The following is a 19,161-nucleotide window of genomic DNA, read 5'->3' as shown; positions in this document are numbered from 1 at the left end:
CTTGCCCTTTTGGGAGTTTAAGATCAGGGGATGTTTGAGAATACCGTTTTTTTCCTTGTATAATGCGCGAAATTTAACAAATTTATTGTCCTAAAATCTGGGGTGCGCATTATACATGGGTAAAAAAAAAAATTAAATTTTTTATTTTTTAAATTATTATTATTATTTTTTTTTTTAAGAAAATCATGGTACAACAAAACCAACAACAGGACTGACCGACAAAGAAGTGGAACAAAAAGACAGGGTGACATTACCAAAGACAGGAACAGAAACCAAACAGACATCATGAATTCATCCGACGGTGAGCGAGGGGCAGACAGGACTTAAATACAAAACACGTTACATTGATTGAGGTGACACAGGAAGGGAGGGGCGACGCGAACAGAAACTATGGCAACCTAGACACATAGCAAAACTGGGGACGAGACATGACAAATCTCCCTCGAAATAAAATCACCTTTCTTCTTCTTTGTTGTCAATCGCGCATCGCATTCAGCCATCCTGCCCAACAAGTCAAGTCAAGTTTATTTGTATAGCCCTAAATCACAAGCAGTCTCAAAGGGCTTCACATAGACAGAAATTGACAATTATTCTCAAAGCATCCCCTGATCTTAAGCTCTCAACACACTTAGTCAGTAAAATTCATAATTCACGACACATCGTTTGATGTTGTTTTTATTCCTCTTCAACGTCTCTCCCATACAGAGCCACCTTTTTCACGTCTGCACGCCTTTTTCACATGTCCGCAACTGATCGCGGTGGTGCCTTTACGGGGAGTCGGAGAAATCAACGCTTTTTTCCAGCATCAACATGCCATTTTTATTATACATTATACACGGAAAAAAACGGTGTTTGTTATTTTTCAAATATCTTGAGTGTTGTTAGTCACCTAAATGTTGAACAGAGGCTGTGATTCACCGAAGTCAAATTCCTTGTTTGGCACGCTCAAACATTGCGAATAAAAACTCTTGAATCTTGAATCCTGAATACCGTTTTTTTTCGTGTATAGTGCGCCCCCATGTATAATACGCACCCTAAAAATGGCATGCTGATGCTGGAAAAAAGCCTGTACCCATGTATAATACGCACCCAATTTTTATGAATTTTAATTTTTTTTTATTATTTATTTATTTATTTTTGTAAGTCCCAATGATCGTCACACACGCAGGGAGGCAATGGGTCCAATTTTTATAGTCTTTGGTATGGTCTTAACTAGGCTGGATGTCATTTTTTTGTTGGCGTTGATTTCTCCGACTGCCCCTAAACCAGGGGTGGGCAAACTACGGCCCGCGGGCCACATCCGGCCCACGGGACCGTTTAATCCGGCCCGCCAACCCTGAACAAATTGTATTAAACGTTTTTTTTTTTGGTCATTTTGCCTGCAATGACTGCGTTTTCCCAGTAGATGGCGAAGCGCTCGCCTGCGCATTTACTACCGGAAGCCGTGTCAGAAAGCTCGGTGCACACTCACAAGTGCGTGTACGTACTCCGTAGTACGGACTTGGCGCACTCTCGCTCTATTCGTATCAGTCCCGAATTTAGAGTGTGGGTTTTGACGACAGCATTCTTATAATTCGCGCGCTGAGCTTTCAGATGCAGTTTTGCGCTAAAGCCACCCACAAACCTTCCCCTGGAATCCTTCCATTAAAATGAGTGGCCCGAAAAAAAGAAGTGAGTGCCGAATGTTAAAAAAGAGTGGACAATTTGGCTCGACGTACGCGACGTGACGTTCAGCCACATCAACATCAACCCGTCACAGATCAAGGTAAACGGACCAACACCTCGGATCTCGCCTAAGAATTGCCACAACAAATTTTACTCCAGACTATGACGCACTAGCAAAAAAGGGAGACCAACAACACTGTTCCCACTGAAAATGAACGGGAGGCTCTCAAGTTTATTGTAAAAAAATGCATTTTGAATATGATTTGTACACATAGCAGGGATTGAAACTAGCGACCATTCTCATTTTCAAACAATGCTGGATGCTCAAGGACATTGATGCACCACCTATTTGCGACTAATCTTAACCTGTAAAGTTCTTAAGGCTTACTTTAAGGAGGTGTTTCCCGTTTCCTCACCTCTGTTACCAGGTGTTTGCGAGTTAAAACTCTGCTCTGATTTTCAGATACCCCTCACCGTGTTGCTGTTTTGATTACTTTATTTGGATGTATGCTTTCACCGATTCTTCAAGATGATATATTTGGTCAGAATGTTTGCCGTTTGATGTGATCTCATAAGATAAACATCTTTCATTAATCCAGTGCTTCTCAATTATTTTCTGTTACGCCCCCCCCTAGCAAGAAGAAAACTATTCGCGCCCCCCCTCCCCACCGTGACTATCCTAACTTGTCTTGTAAGTCGTAAAATGTTGCACTGTCGCAAACGTCACAGAAGTAACAATGAGAGCGCCACTGCTCCCTGCTGGGAAGATGCGCAATTACACTTTATTCTAGTACTGCAAAAAAAAAGCCTGTTCCCCAGGGTCACACGCGCCCCCCCAGGTATAGCACGGCGCCCCCCAAGGGGGGCGCCCCACTATTTGAGAAGCACTGCATTAATCTGACCTGCAGGCACTGAAGTGATGGAGATTGTTCTTCATAATAACAGTGTCGTATTTTATGAGAATCACTGATAGCAGTTTTTTAGTGAATTATTTTTTTTTTAATGCTGTGAATAAATGCATTTGTTTTCAAAAAAATTGTTTGGAATATCCATGCTTTACTACCTACTAAAGGCCAAGATCTTTTATGCAATGACCTTTACAGGTCGCTTATATGACTTCACACAACGCCTACGTCCATCTGCTCCTTGTTCGGCCCGCGAGTCAAAAAGTTTGCCCACCCCTGCCCTAAACGCACCACCGCGCTCCGTGCGCGCACGGGAAAGAGGCGGCTCTGTATGGGAGAGACGTTGAAGAGGAATAAAAACACCCTTGGAAACCAAAACATGCCCCTCGTCGTGACTCGGAGCCGCAACAAATGTTTCGGATTTGTGTAGGGTACATTGTGACAGACAGCAAACGAGCAGGTGATCGAGCAAGCGTCTGATACGAGAGCATTGCGGTCGCATGGAGCGTGTTTGAAGTGAACAGCAGAGAAGAAAGGAACAAGGCAAAGTGCAAAGCAGTCGGAGAAATCAACGCCAACAAAAAAAATTACATCCAGCCTAGTTAAGACCATACCAAAGACGATAAAAATGGGACCCCTTGCCTCCCTGCGTGTGTGACGATCATTGGGACTTAAAAAAATAAAATAAAAAAAATAAATAAAAAATAAAAAAAATTAAAAATTTTTGTACCCATGTATAATGCGCACCCCAGATTTTAGGACAATAAATTAGTTAAATTTTGCGCACTATACACGGAAAAAAACGGTACTCCTGGAGCGTGGGCTAAATGCTGAAGCTGCTCTGCTCATGACTACATGCTGTACCATGATGATGCTCTGCAAGTTAAATACGATTTTTTTTTTTTTAAACAGTTTTATTGGGCCTGGTGGCCATTTGTGATTTGAGGCCCAATCCACCTCTGTCTGTTTTGCTCAGCAAAAGAACTGGTTGTGTAGATCACCGTGGGACTTTATCTCATACAATTCAGTTGGAGTCACCAATGACCTATTTTGCTCGGCCCGCCACCTTCCCCTCAGATCAGCCTTGGGTTTTGACTAAGCTGCAACGCTTTTTTTTTTTGCTTTACATTGCTTAACTTTCTCTCTTTATGGAAAGGCTAGCCTTGCCCTATTTTGTCAAAACAGCCTTCCTCTGTGCCTTAGAAGTCTCCCTCCACGGCCCTGTCCAGCTCCGCTCACCGGTACTGGGATGGCTTGAGGGATGCCATACACAGCACGGCCCTGTCGGTCTTTGGCAAAAAGCAGGGAAAGCCAAATGACTGGTTCAATGCCAATTTAACATCATTGGCACCAATCCTTGAAGAAAAACGCGTCGCACTCACAAATTACAAGCACACTGCAAACACCAAAACTCTACAGATCCTCCGATCTTCTCGGGGGAAACTCCAACAAGCCGCTAGATGTTGTGCCAATGACTATTGGCTACAGCTCTGCAGCAACATCCAAGCAGCTGCTGACACAGGCAACATCGGACTCATGTTCGATGGCATCAAAAAGGCACTTGGGCTCTGTCCCACAGGACATGAGAAATGCTAACATCGTCACCTTGTACAAAAACAAGAGAGACAGGAGTGACTGTAACAACTACCATGGCATCTCCCTACTCAGCATTACCGGTAAGCTCTTTGCTCGAATTGTACTAAACAGACTCCAAGTCCTCGCAGAGAAGCTCGACGCAGAGTCACAGGCAGGGTTCAGAGCATTGATCTTCACCCTGAGACAGCTGCAGGAGAAGTGCAGAGAACAACATAAACCTCTCTACATGGCCTTCGTTGACCTTACCAAAGCTTTTGACCTGGTGAGCAGGAGCGGCCTTTTCCAAATGGTGGAACGGATAGGTTGCCCGCCAAAACTCCTCAGCATCCTCCAGTCCTTCCACACTGACATGACAGGTACTGTCCAGTACGATGGGTGCACTTCTGAGTCCTTTAACATCCGCTGTGGTGTCAAACAGGGATGCGTGGCTGGCACCCACTCTGTTTGGGATATTATATTACTTACACACCAGGACAGACGGCAAACTATTCAACCTAACCCGACAGAGCAAAAACCAAGATCAGACCACTCACCATTCAGGACATGTTGTTTGCTGATGATGCAGCATTGGCAACACACTAAGGAACACTTGCAGACTCTTCTAGACCGGTTCAGCCAAGCATGTCAGGACTTCAACCTGACCATCAGCCTAAACAAAACCAAGACAATGGGCCAGGGGACTACTGTCCCACCCTCCATCAACAACTACACACTGGAAGCTGTAAGCAGCTTTATCTATCTTGGGTCTACCATCACCTGCAATTTGTCACGCGATGCCGAGGTCAGCAGCCGGATTGGGAAAGCAGCCTCTACCTTTGGAAAACTGACACCCAGAGTATGGCAGAACAACAAGCTCACCATCCACACAAAGGTGCAAGTGTACAGGGCCTGTGTCGTCAGTACACTCTTGTATGGCAGCGAACCCTGGACTCTTTATGCACATCGAGAGAAGGCTAAACTCTTTCCATCTGCGTCGCCTGAGACGCATACTGGGCATCACCTGGTGGAACAGGATCACAGACAGTGCAGTCCTGGAGAGTGCACAGCTCCCCACTATGCTCTCCCTGCTGAAGCAGCGGCGTCTCCGTTGGCTGGGCCATGTCCGTCGGATGGAAGACGGTCGTATGCCAAAGGACATCTTATATGCAGAGCTAAAATCAGGCAAAAGGCAAGTAGGCCGCCCACTCCTTCGCTACAAGGATGTCTGCAAACAAGACCTCAAATCCTTCAACATCAACCCAGCCACCTGGGAAGACGTCGCCCAGGATCGCCAAAAATGGCAACAGGCTCTCCGAAACGGGCTGCAGACCTACGAAATCACGCTGGTTCAACATCGAGAAACGAAAAGGAAGTTGAGGAAGCAGCAAGCCACCATGCCCCCACCTTCACCGGATCCGGCCCACACCTGTAACATCTGTGGCCGTGTCTGCCTCTCACGGGTAGGACTCACCAGCCACAGCAGACACTGTGCAAAGAACACCTCACCTCCGGACACAAGAAATCGTGGTCTTTCGAGACTGTGATGCCGATGTATGATTGATCCAATGATGCTTTTTCCTGGTTCACAAACTATTTGAGTGACCGGACTCAGTGTGTTAAATGTGATGGTTTGATTTTGTAATTTTTAGATGTCCACATCCAAGGGGCTTAATATTAGGTCGCATTTTGTTTATTTTATACATAAAGGAACTTGGCCAAAACGTGTCTGATGCAATTATTTAATATTTACGCTGATTACATAATTATTTACTGTTTTGGATTAACCCCTGCTAAAGCTCTTGATTCTCTGGAGAAAACCTTTAATGTGGTCCAGAAAACTCTTCTGCAACTAAAGTTGGTCCTCAATGCTGACAAGACAAAACTGATGCTGTTTTCAAACACAAAGAAAGTTCCAAAAGTGCTGCCCACAGAAATGTCATAGAGGTGGTTCCTGTGTACAAATAGCTTGGAGTTTTGCTTGATGACTTTCTCACCTTTAAGCCCCATATTGACAATCGTGTTAAAAAACAAACTGAAACTGGACTTTTTCTTTCAAAATAAAGTGTTTCTCATTTGAGGCGAAAAAGCAACTATGTAGTCACTTCAATGTTCTAATCTTTTTCAGATTATGGAGATATCTTGTTCATGAATGCTTCAGATCAATCTTCATAAGATTGACACTGTTTATCATGCTTCTTTGAGGTTTATTAAAACCTGTAGCACCTTGACTCATCATTGTGAAGTGTATTATCGAGTGGGATGGCTTTTGTCCACCAGGCGGTTAGTACTTATATTTACAGTGCCTTGCGAAAGTATTCGGCCCCCTTGAACCTTTCAACATTTCGCCACATTTCAGGCTTCAAACAAAGATATAAAAAAAAAATGTCAAGAATCAACAACAAGTGGAACACAATCGTGAAGTGGAACGAAATTTATTGGATAATTTAAATTATTTTAACAAATAAAAAACTGAAAAGTGGGGCGTGCAATCTTATTCGCCCCCCTTGCGCTAATACTTTGTAGCGCCACCTTTTGCTGCAATTACAAATGCAAGTCGCTTGGGGTATGTCTCTATCAGTTTTGCACACGAGAGACTGGAATTCTTGCCCATTCTTCCTTGCAAAACAGCTCAAGCTCAGTGAGGTTGGATGGAGAGCGTTTGTGAACAGAAGTCTTCAGCTCTTTCCACAGATTCTCGATTGGATTCAGGTCTGGACTTTGACTTGGCCATTCTAACACCTGGATACGTCTATTTGTGAACCATTCCATTGTAGATTTGGCTTTATATTTTGGTTCATCGTCCTGTTGGAAGATAAATCTCCGTCCCAGTCTCAGGTCTTTTGCAGACTCCAACAGGTTTTTTTCCAGAATGGTCCTGTATTTGGCTCCATCCATCTTCCCATCAATTTTATCCATCCTCCCAGTCCCTGCTGAAGAAAAGCAGGCCCAAACCATGATGCTGCCACCACCATGTTTGACAGTGGGGATGGTGTGTTCAGAGTGATGAGCTGTGTTGCTTTTACGCCAAACATATCGTTTTGCATTGTGGCCAAAAAGTTCGATTTTGGTTTCATCTGACCAGAGCACCTTCTTCCACATGTTTGGCGTGTCTCCCAAGTGGCTTGTGGCAAACTTTAACCAAGACTTTTTATGGATATCTTTGAGAAATGGCTTTCTTCTTGCCACTCTTCCATGAAGGCCAGATTTGTGCAGTGCACGACTGATTGTTGTCCTATGGACAGACTCTCCCACCTCAGCCGTAGTTATCTGCAGTTCATCCAGAGTGATCATGGGCCTCTTGGCTGCATCTCTGATCAGTCTTCTCCTTATTTGAGATTAAAGTTTGGAGGGACGGCCGGGTCTTGGTAGATTTGCAGTGGTCTGATACTCCTTCCATTTCAATATAATTGCTTGCACAGTGCTCCTTGAGATGTTTAAAGCTTAGGAAATCTTTTTGTACCCAAATCTGGCTTTAAACTTCTCCACAACAGTATCTCGGACCAGCCTGGTGTGTTCCTTTGTCTTCATGGTTCTCTCTGCGCTTTAAACAGAACCCTGAGACTATCAAAGAGCAGGTGCATTTATACGGAGACTTGATTACACACAGGTGCATTCTATTTATCATCATCAGTCATTTAGGACAACATTGGATCATTCAAAGATCCTCACTGAACTTCTGGAGTGAGTTTGCTGCACTGAAAGTATAGGGGCCGAATAAGATTGCCCGCCCCACTTTTCAGTTTTTTTATTTGTTAAAAAAGTTTAAATTATCCAATAAATTTCGTCCCACTTCACTTGTTGATTCTTGACAAAAAAATACAATTTTATATCTTAATGTTTGAAGCCTGAAATGTGGCGAAATGTTGAAAGGTTCAAGGGGGCCGAATACTTTCGCAAGGCACTGTATAAGGCCTTGCTTGTTTGTTATTTTACCCTTCCACATCTGTAATTTGATCACACGGAGAAGTGCCGACTGTTATTCTTTGCGCTCAAATGATAATCTGTTGCTCTCTGTTCCATTTGCCTGAATTGAACTGGGAAAAAGTGGGCTTTTTTTCACTCTGCATCTTCAAAAAGACTGGAAATTGACTGAACTTGTTTCATTGACCAACGTTAAGTCCCAAATAAAAGCACTTGAGATGACTATCAAATTGAGACTGTTTTTTATAATGTCTATGTAAGTTTTATTAACCTGTGTAAATGTTAAATGTAATTTTTGCTGCCACTTGGTAATGACGCCATTGTAAAAGAGTTTTTTAAACTCAATGGGACTTTCTGTCAGGCTTCGGAGGGGATTGGAAATGGAGCAGGGTGACCATGTGCAGCTTGGACCAGGGTTTATTGGAAGTACTCAAAATACATACTTAGTACACTAACCTAACTCACTCACAAAACAAGACTGACTGAAAAAGACGTTAAACAAAAAGACATCATGACGTTAACACAACTATAACTAGACTGACTGACCAGGACGTGAGACAAGACAACAATAGGACCTGACGACAACAACACATGCAACAACTGACAAGCAATGATCCGACAGTGAGTGAGGGGCAGACAGGACTTAAATACACAACACGAAACACGAGGCAGGTGAACACGGTTACATTGATTGAGGTGACACAGGAAGGGAGGGGCGACGCGAACAGAAACCATGGCAACCTAGCAAAACTGGAGACGAGACATGACAGAAGCACCCTGACATGATCCACGGACATGAGCACACAGACAGACGGACAAAACAATGACAACATGGACGTGACCGGGGATGAATCATGACACTTTCCTAGTTAAATAAAGGTTAAATAAAAGAAAAAAGATATAGTCTTTATCAAATATCGTGCCAGTGCCCAAATCCTGAGACTTCTCAAAGCCGGACAACTACCGAGGCATCAGCCTGACCTGTATCACTGTATCAGAACCGCATGATTCTAAAGGGTCTGGCAGGCAATCGACCTTCACCTGACAGAAATTATCAGAACGGCTTTCAAGAGGGACAAACTACTACAGCCCAGATTGTAGCGGTCAGGAGAATAATCTCGGTCCACCAACGCATGATGATGAAGATCCTTAAGACATACGATATTCCTCCCAACCTACTCCGAGTAAAAGAGTTCATGTAGTATGCAGCTGAGGGAGCCAAGATTTAATTGTTTTGAATTTGAAAGGATGCATCCTTTCAGATTAATTTATTTTTGAGTAAATGTAAATCTGGTATTTTAACAAGTGTGTTCGTTCACCAAAGTGTTTGTGTACTTTACTACTACTAAGATACCAATAAAGATAGTGTGTCAATTACACATTTTGTAAACAAGTGCATATGTGTTAGGAATAATTTAAAAGATAAGCATAGTTAAAACAGTCACATTAATCTCAATAACAAACCTTTGCCCTCCTCCTCAACAGATCCTCTTCCAAGAATCTCTTCTGTAGTCTCCTTTCTCCCCAGTAACTTGAAAAAGTCTGTCAGTAAGTCACCTGCAGGACAAGATGAGAACAGGTCAAACTCTTTACAATAACATGGGACATTTTCTTCCACTAATGCAGTGCTCCTCAATAATTTCGCGCCCTCCATGTTATTAACATAAAAGAAAACAAAATATAAAAAAGAAAGACCAACTTACAATAAAGAATAACGATTAATAACGTTGTTTTTAGTCTGTAACAGAACAGATTCAATGTGCATCGCTTTGCCTGAAATTAAAAATAAATTATAATTATTTAAACTATAAACATTCTTGACCAACTGCCATTTTATGCTGGACAAGATACAATAAAATAATAATAAATATACATAACATTAAATAACAGCTATAAATAATATTCAATTCAAAGTAATCAGTAACATTAACTCAGGAGCACAATATATAAATAAATTTAACCTACAAAACAAAAATGAATAAAACAATTTGTGCATGACAGAGACCATATTCACAGCTGCAGGTAGTATTAGCTCTTCTGCAATGGTGTGTTTTTTTCTTGCACTGAGCAATCTGGTACGCTGCTTTATATGATGCTAACAGTGCTTGCTGATTGACTGAAGTAGCATTCACAAAGTGGGATGATCGCTGGCAATATTCAGCCCATTTTCGCAGAAAAACCTCAAGCATCTTATCAGCGTGATTGGGGAGCAAAGACGTTATAAGTGCCGCCTTAATTTATTTGGCTTCATATTGTCCACTGCCAACATTGTAAGGCACAGTAAACACACCGGTCTTTCCTCGTCTCCCATCGTAATCGCACTGCAGCCGAGCGCTACGTACGCTTCGTCATATTTCCTTGTCTTAGCTTTTGTGTGACTCTCAATTCTCTCTTGAACCCAGTTCAATATTTTTCCATGGTGTCCCACTGCACTTTTTATCGACTGCTCTGTGCTGTGTGTGCGTATGTTCCGTGCGCTATGGGACGTCAAACGCTGCGCGTTCGCTTTTCTTTCGGGGGGAGTGGGGTGTTGCTAATGGGACGTCAAACGCTGCGTGTTCGCTTCTCTTCCGGGGGGGAGGGGCTAATGGGACGTCAAACGCTGCGTGTTCGCTTCTCTTCCGGGGGGATGCTAATGGGACGTCAAACGCTGCGTGTTCGCTTCTCTTCCGGGCGGAGGTGTAGCCATTTCCGGGGACTCGCGGTAAAAGTTTTTTTTCGCTTGATTTCATTTGTGTGGCGGGCTCCATCTAGTGTTGAAACTGGGAAGTGCAACAGAGTTGAGCTCAAGCTTCTTGTGCGGGCCATATTCAATTATGTTTTCAGGATTTGCTGCGGGCCAATAAAAACTGGCGGCCCGCGGGCCGTGGTTTGGACACCTCTGCTGTAGAGCGACTACTCCTTGCGCACACTCTTCCAGTGATACCGCCACTCCCACCTACTGCAGTGGATGTCTAATTACCCTTTTATCTAGTACAGCCAAAAGAAAAGTTCCAACAGTTATGAATGATACCAGTCACATTGGTCTTGGCGGTACCAATATCAAACAATGAAATTTAGCCACCAAAATGACATGGTACCATCATTTGCAGGTAGTACTGGTGCCTGAGCAAAATAAAAATAAAAAGTTTGTCGTCACGAAAGTAGTGTTCATCAGCCAGTTAAATCCGTCTCATGAAAATTAAAAACAATAATAAAAGAAAAAGAAATAGAAAAATATATAACATAACATATTCAATCACACGACAGATGAGAGGCGAGCTCCCTGTCCCCTTCCACCACTGACTTCCGATTTGTCAATAAGGGCGTGTCACAGCGACGCCAGAGAGATGACCTGCATTCTACATTCTTCTTTTTTTGTGGTTCCCTTCACTTGCTTCCTCTGTTTTTAGTTTACTTTTTAGAGTCTACTATACAATTTTGAAAGCTGTGAACTGTCAATCTTTGCCAGTTTCACGTCACTGCTCAGAATTCACAGGGCTCCATGGCTCCCTTTCTACCGTCGGTCACCGGACACGCAAGTATGGCTTTGGATAATCAAGTTTGTACTGCTCTGTGCACCAGCTGTATCCTTCTTCTAGAGAGGGTGTCCCTGCTTGAGGGACATGTCCCCCAGTTAAGCAGAATAACCTAATAACCTTAGATGTCATGGACACAAATGCGGGCTGCAGCCAGCATGCCAGTACGGTTGGCATTAGCCCTAAACGGCTTCCTAACAGCAATGAGCCTGTAACGACACATAGCTGTCCCAAGCCACCTCAATCTACTGGCTCTTGCACCTTGGACATACACTGTAGGTGACTTCATTACCCGCAACATCGCGCTTAAAAATTCAGCCACAGTAAAGTGCATTCCTGAAAGCAAACCATTGAAGCTAAATTTAGGGAGATGCTCGTAACAGGCCTTGTTATAAGCTGATATAAGTCGGCTCCAATGATACTAGGATGGGCAATCAGAGGTGACAAAGAAAAACATCGCATCAAAATCTGAAAGCCATTTGCCCAGAGAAAACAGCTTGGGTGCCCGGTGTATATTATTTTGTACGACACCAATTGAATTTTATTCTACCCTGGGCTACAATGCAGAGTCAGATCCTGCTTACAAAAAAAGTAATTTTGAACCTTTTGATGTTGCAAAAGATGATGGACATCCTCAACGCTCGGTTCGGGGAGGCGTATCAAATGGACTGCAATCTTGATCTGGACGAGGCAATGATTGAATACTTTGGAAGACATGGATGCAAGCAAGCAATCCGAAACAAGCCGGTGCGGTTCGGCTAGAAGGCCTGGTGCCTGAACAGTGGGACCAACGGCTTCCTGCTCCACTTCGACATCTACCAGGGGGCGAGTGTAGATGCCTCTGAAGTGGAACGCAAGTTCGGCAAGGGCGGTGGCACGCTCCTTTCGACTTCTGGACAACCTCCCCGATGCTGTGCGTGCACTTCCGCTGTGCATCTACATAGACAACTATTTCACCGGCCTCCCGCTAGTTGCAGAGCTGCGCAGGCGGGGCTACGCTTGCACGGGGACGATCCGAGAAAACCGCATCCTGCGCTCTTGCCCAATCACAGATCAGAAGGCTATGAAGAGGAAGCCGCGTGGTGCCGTGTCTGTCGTGTACGACACGGCAAACAAGATTGCGCTCACTCGGTGGAAGGATAACGCCGTGGTCACCATCGCCTCCACCCTCGCCGCTGAGCATCCTCTGCAGAAGGTGTCACGCTGGTCAAGGCAGGAGAAGAAGGTGGCAGTGGACCAGCCATTTGTTGTCCAGCTGTACAACCGCAGCATGGGCGGCACGGACCGCGCCGACCAGAGCATCGAGCTCTACCGCATCAACATGCGCCGGAAGAAGTGGTAGTGGCCGATATTCACCTGGATGCTGGACGCGGCCGTCTTCAACGCATGGGTGCTGCACCGGCTGGATGAGCACGGCGGGATGTCTCTGCTGGAGTTCCGACGCGAGGTGGCCCGAACTCTGGTTGCAGCATCAGGCGCCACTCGAGCTCGGAGATCGGGCAGACAGCGCGTGTGCGCAGTTGCCGATGACTCTCGCTTCGACACCGTGGAGCACTGGCCGGAAGTGGCGGCGCAAGGGCGAAAGTGCGCACTGCCGACTTGCAAGTCGCGTCCGTCCAGTGCGTGCTGCAAGTGCCGCGTGGCACTGTGCACTGTGAAGTGTTTCCGTGCTTACCACCAGCCGGAATAAAATGTGTGAGAAGCACTGGCCGCGTGATCCGTTTTCTGACCGGAAGTGGCGGCGCAAGGCTGAACATCATCACTGCTGAGTTACAGTTTATATCTGCGTTTATGGTACCGCAAGTTTGAAAGTTTGTTGTTGAATGTTTGTTGCAAATAAATATGGCTATGAACATGACGCTACACTTGCAAATCGTCAGAATGCTCCGATTTTTGTGCACGTATCAGCACATAGTCTATATATAGATGTCGCATATTCCATATGCGCAACGTCATAACCAAAAAAGCCCGGCATATTTGGGCAATACGAGCGGCAATAACAATTTGGGCAGAAACGGGTTAACCCTGCTCGTCACAGGTTCAAATCTCGCTCTCAAACTTTGCCACGCCTCATTATTATTAATTATGTTTTTACAATATTGACAACATGTTGCAGCCGTTTCATCAGATAATGCGGAGCTTCTGCCATCGGTCACTGCACAATGCGTAGGTGCAGTCTTTGCAAGGAAAGGGAAAAATGACATGTCGTAAAGCACATCAGCACGTGTCTTTTTTTTGTGTGGCACCCTCAATTTTCTTTGTGCCAGTAAAATAAATGTAAATATAAATGCTGCCAGGCCATCACAGAGGTATCATTCAACTACTAGTTGTAAGTCAATTTTTCATCACAAAAGTTATGAAAACACTTAATGAAGGTCCAAAACCTTGAAAATGCTGCTTTAAAGCCTCATATATTCATCTTTGTGAAAATGTATTTGGCCCATCCACCAGTGCATTGATAAAAAGTTCACCCTTTTAGTTTAAAACAGCGTATTTAGCAACCAGGATACCTTGCCAACCCGAACAACTGTAGGACTCGGGGTACCGTAATTTTCGGACTATAAGTCGCGTTTTTTTTCATAATTTGGGTGGGGGGGCGATTTATACTCAGGAGCGACTTGTGTTTTTTTCACAAATTTTTACTTGATCATTAACACATCACTTACTTACAAGTATAGTTGACCACTTCACATGTTATTTTTAGTATAGTTGATTGTTAGGGTTTGCAGAATATCTTCGTTTGATTATGCTGGAATGTAACCTGTAATAATTTACCTAGCTTGTCCTGTCTTAACAAAAGTAGTAGACCAAAGCGCTAAGATCTTTTCAACTGATTGACTAGCTGCAGAGGAAGCAATCAAAGTTGCTTTGTTTACACAAAGTCGTAAAAGGCCCCCTGCTATGCTTTGATCAGCAGGGAAGCGGCTTCACCCCCTCCTGTGTTCCCACAACCCCACTTTCAACCCCACTCTGTTTCTCTCAATAAATATGCACCTGATGAGGCCTGAGTCAGACTCTCCACCTGCCAGGTGTCTAAAACGACTAACTTGTCTCCAGTATGGCTCTTGCAAAATAAGTTAGAGTGAGCACTACCCTAACATTTTGGTGCCGAAACCCGGGATCCCTCATACCCGCCATCTGGCTGACGGAGGACGACACGCTGTACACTGTCGACGGGCCAGCGTCCATTAGGAGGACCTGGTAAACAAAGTCCTGGGAAGAGAGTTTCTTTGCTGGGCCAGCATCTTAGGTCTGCCTTCGTCTGACAGAGGTGGATTGACGAGATCCGGCAGTGCATCGAACCAGGGGACAAGTAAGTTATAGAAAAAAGCGCTGATACGGCTTTGGTTTGTCCGAGCTATGAGATACAGCTTTGGTTTGTCCGAGCTATGAGATACAGCTTTGGTTTGTCCGAGCTATGAGATACAGCTTTGGTTTGTCCGAGCTATGAGATACGGCTTTGGTTTGTCCGGGCTATGAGATACGGTTTTGGGTTTTCCAAGCTATGAAACAGCTGTGATTCTAGTCCCAGTGGAAGGAACGGGCGAAGAAAAAAACAGAGTTTCTTTTTCCTAATTGAAGAAGGGCGTAGGTTCTTTTTTTTATCCGTTTTTCTAAGCTGTTTGCATCAAAGTTGTGTGGTTGAGAGTGTGATTGGTAGGATAAATTGACTAAAAAGCAGTTCTAGCATTGATCCACGGCAATAAAACAGGCTAGTAATTTGTTAAAAAGTCAATTTAAACCTGCATTGAGGATCCTCAAAGAAAGAAACGGAAAAGAAAAAATCTATAGATTTACCAAATTAAGATGGGAAATAAAAACGGTAAACCTCTAGCTCTTGAAGAGGATGAGAAGTTCATGGTGAGTAGATTTCTTAATTTTATGCAATACATGCTGAAGTGGAAGAAAAAGTATGGAGTAGAAGGGAAGTTGAAAGTTGAAGTGTGGAAGATAGTGGTTGATGGTTTGGAGGAAAGTGTAGATAGGAAAACAAAGGGACTGAAAAAGAAAAGAAAAGAGAGTTGAATTGTGCTAGATTGTGGTTGAAAGCTTCACAAGAGAGAAGAGAACAAATCCAAAAGACAAAGTTGAAAAGTGATGAGGTTGCAACTATGTTTGTCAGGCCGGAAGACAATGAGGCCACAGTGCGCAGGCGCACTCTCCCGGCCACGGCTCCAGCCGCAGCTGGAAGTGCAGCTCAAGCGGAGCAAGAGGGATCTTCCGCTCGTATGCAAAACTTGTATACAACTATACAGTGGGCCAGACATGCTGAAAAAGTGATCAAAAGAGGCAAAAGTTCTGATGTATTTCATCTAGACAATGATGATGATGATGACCTAGATGAAGATACAACAGTGTTCTTCCATGGGTCCCAGCGGGCCAGAGGAAGAGGTAGAGGCCAGCAAGGTCGCAGGCCACCATATAATTCGAAACCCCCATCAGGTTCTGACAACTGTTGGAACTGTGGGAAACGTGGACACTGGTCAAAAGAGTGTCATCTTGCAAAACAATACCAATCAAATGGTGGAGTAAGAGGCATAGGAAAAACCACATTTTTAACATGACAAGCTTCCTCTACTTTGACCCCTCATGCTCATACAGAGATATGACAGAAAAACATGTCATTGTCAGATTATTAGAAATGTTTTGGATTGTTATAGCTCCTGTCCATATGAGAAGTATGACAATGCTGTTGTATGCCCAATGACAAATGACCAGAGATCAAATTGTGTGTGTACACTGAAGTTAAAATTTGCAAATCAAGTGGTAAAGCAATACAACTTGCTTCTAGAAGATAAATAAGAAATTAGAATGTGCTGTCCTCGTGTGCGTGGGAGGGACCAGCTCATGATCGACCACAGGAAATGGCCAGCCTGTGACGAATCATTGGTGCTGGGATCTACCTTACGCGCGCGAGAGCTGTGCATGTGTGTTAAAATGATGAAAATTGGCTAAGCTTCTAGTGTAAAGAAATTTGAAAGACTGTGGTCTATCCAATTTGCACCGCAGAACAGAAAAATGAGATAAAAATGAGAAGAAAAGAGAGAAATCTGTTTGCGAGCAGAAACTGATCCAGAACTAGTGCATGTTAAGTAAGAAACGACATAACATGCTTTCAGGAATTGGAAGAATCAAAATTATGAATTTAAGACATTGACATTTAGTAGAAAGAATTGACTGGTTGTGGTCTAAGATTATACAAACTTCTATATGCGAGCTGAATCTGAGAGATTGAGTTCTTCAAATTTAAAAACAAAGAAAAAATTCAGATTAATTTGCAAGCAGTTTTTTTGTGTGTTGAGTTTTTTTTTTAGATTGGTAGATTGTTCTATCAGGAACCTTGAGTTGAAAATGGTATGTGAATGTTGTGTGGTGAGCTTGGATGAATTGGGACTGATGTGATAGAAAGACTCCTTTTTGGAGACTGTGCGTGAGATGCAAATGAGCATTGATGACTAAATGCCTGACTGAAAGGAAAATACAGGTTGAATGGTTGAAATTGTTGGAGCCTACTATGGAAAATTAATAGAGTGACTTTGAAGAAAGAGTGATTTTGAGTAAGTTAAATGCTAAGGAAAAAAAAAAAAAGGACCAAAAAAGGTTGCTTTTGGAGTGATAATTAACTAGAGAAAAACTGGAGAACCAGTAACATATGCGGAAGATGTGTGAACTGGGAAATTGAGAAGCGTTTTGGAAAGAAAGTCAAATTAAATGATGGACTCATATGTAGTAAAGAACACATTCTCCCCAAAAATTTTGTCAAGCTGTGAGGCATGGGCAATGCCAAGCCTCAGAAGGGGGGAGTGAGTAGGACAGATAGTGAAAGATAGTAAAAATACAACACTTTACGACATATGGGTTCTCTAATACATTTGGCGTCATACCATTAAATTAAAGTTTTCTCAAGCTTTCCAAACTTTTGCTGTAAACAATTGGAAGATGATTGAAAAATGACTAAAGAAGCTATGAGGAAGTGGTGTATGTGTTTGGAACGGCACGCGCTTATGCGCTTCCCTGGCTAATCAACATTTGTTTGACTGATCAAAGGAACCATTTGCTACAGGACTTAACATCCATTCCCCCAGACCAGATCCGACCGAGACCAGAGAATCTCCTTTAAAACAGGAGGCAATAAATGGGATAGCCCCTGTCATAAATGGTCTTTGGTTAGGAGGAATCATTAGGAAGTGCTCAAACTCTTCTCGCAAACACTCCTACCTGCCTAGTTCAAAAGGGCAATAAAATTGACTACAAGAGTTGCAAAGAACAGGCAAAGAACAGTCCGGCATTTGCGTTTGGCGGTCGTCGATGTGGTTCCAAGACCTGCGTCTTGTGGTTTGTCATTTGTAAAATTTGGCCGTTGTGATCCTCCCAAACAGAAATAAATGATTTGGGCTTTTGTTGTAATCGGTTTGTGGAAGGATTGCAGGAGTTTGCTCCTCCAGTGTCTCACCTGTGCCTTCCCGCCTTCCATTGTCTCCACTGAGACTGGACTGTGGAAGGGGGAGTGTGGTATTGTGGTGTGAAAAGGCTGTGGGAGACTGCTCCTGTGGTGTTGCACATGGCCCGTTCTGTTCCATTGTCTCCACGGATGTTGGAAGGTGAGTGGGGTGATTGATATTGTAATTTGATTGTGGGGGAGACTGATGTAGGTGTGGGGCTCTGGACTCTGCGGGTAGCTATTTGCTGGGTTGGCGCGGGTGGGGGACGACGGCATTGATTGTCCCAGTACTGGCCAGGCTGGGATAAATCAGTATGGAAATGCCGGGCGCCCCCCTCTTGCTTCCCTTGCTGTGGCTGCCCGCGGAGTGGAGTCGTACCCACTCCAGGTGTGTGCTGAGTAGGGCTGTGGACTCGGTCGGATTTTTGCACCGAGTCCGAGTCCAGCCTCTTGGCCATGAGTCCGAGTCCGGCTGTCCATGGTTTTTGAATGCACCCCGCTTCAATGGCAGAATGCAGATGAATTTAAAGACATCAAATGAGAATAATCCTTTATAAATATTAAAATTGACTGACGCAAACGTGAGTTCTTCATGTTTTTATTGAAAACAACATAGTGCTGACGCCGTTAAGGTTTCATGGGAATATTATTGTCATAATTGTCTGGACCATATATGATATTTGTTTAATGGTAGTTATTGATAGATCTTGAAGATGTCAAGTTATAGGTGCATATAGCACGTTCATTGTAAGAGGGGAAGAGATGTTGTGTATTTTGGGCTAACTCAAATTCCGTAGTAGAAAAACCCCGGAAGTGGGATGGGCGCATTCTGTGTTGTTGTGGTACGCCCTGTGAACGCACTGTGAGTAAGGAATAAAGCAGTTATCATTCACGTCGTTGTCCGACCTATTCTTGCTATCTAAGAACCTGGAAAATAGTAAGGATATAACATATATCACGGGTCATTACGGCGAGTTTGGTGGAGTTTTTACTGCTTCTTACAACTCCTACCGCGCTGACTGTAACGTGACACTCTCTGGCTGCGTCTTGCCTCTTTTTTTTTTATTGTCGGACTCGGTGGACTCGGTCAAAATCAGCACTGAGTCCGAGTCCGAGTCCGGCAAAAATGACCGAG

At 43.9% G+C, this 19,161-nt stretch overlaps 1 protein-coding gene across 16 annotated transcripts in view; it reads right to left on the bottom strand.

Annotated features, from left to right (window-relative positions):
- Positions 1-19,161, bottom strand: part of rab3gap1 (RAB3 GTPase activating protein subunit 1) — a 247,591-nt gene that overhangs the window by 123,680 nt on the left and 104,750 nt on the right. For all 16 annotated transcript variants that reach the window (XR_009715772.1, XM_061287379.1, XM_061287381.1 and 13 more), the window contains one exon: positions 9,531-9,623. Coding sequence is in view for 15 of the 16 variants with exons in the window: in XM_061287379.1 (XP_061143363.1) it covers positions 9,531-9,623 (93 nt within the window). In the remaining variant the exon portion in view is untranslated. The remainder of the gene's footprint in view (positions 1-9,530; positions 9,624-19,161) is intronic.

Source organism: Syngnathus typhle, linkage group LG9 (assembly GCF_033458585.1).
Source record: "Syngnathus typhle isolate RoL2023-S1 ecotype Sweden linkage group LG9, RoL_Styp_1.0, whole genome shotgun sequence".
Lineage (NCBI taxonomy): Eukaryota > Metazoa > Chordata > Actinopteri > Syngnathiformes > Syngnathidae > Syngnathus > Syngnathus typhle.
This window is presented reverse-complemented; position numbering and strand designations above follow the sequence as displayed.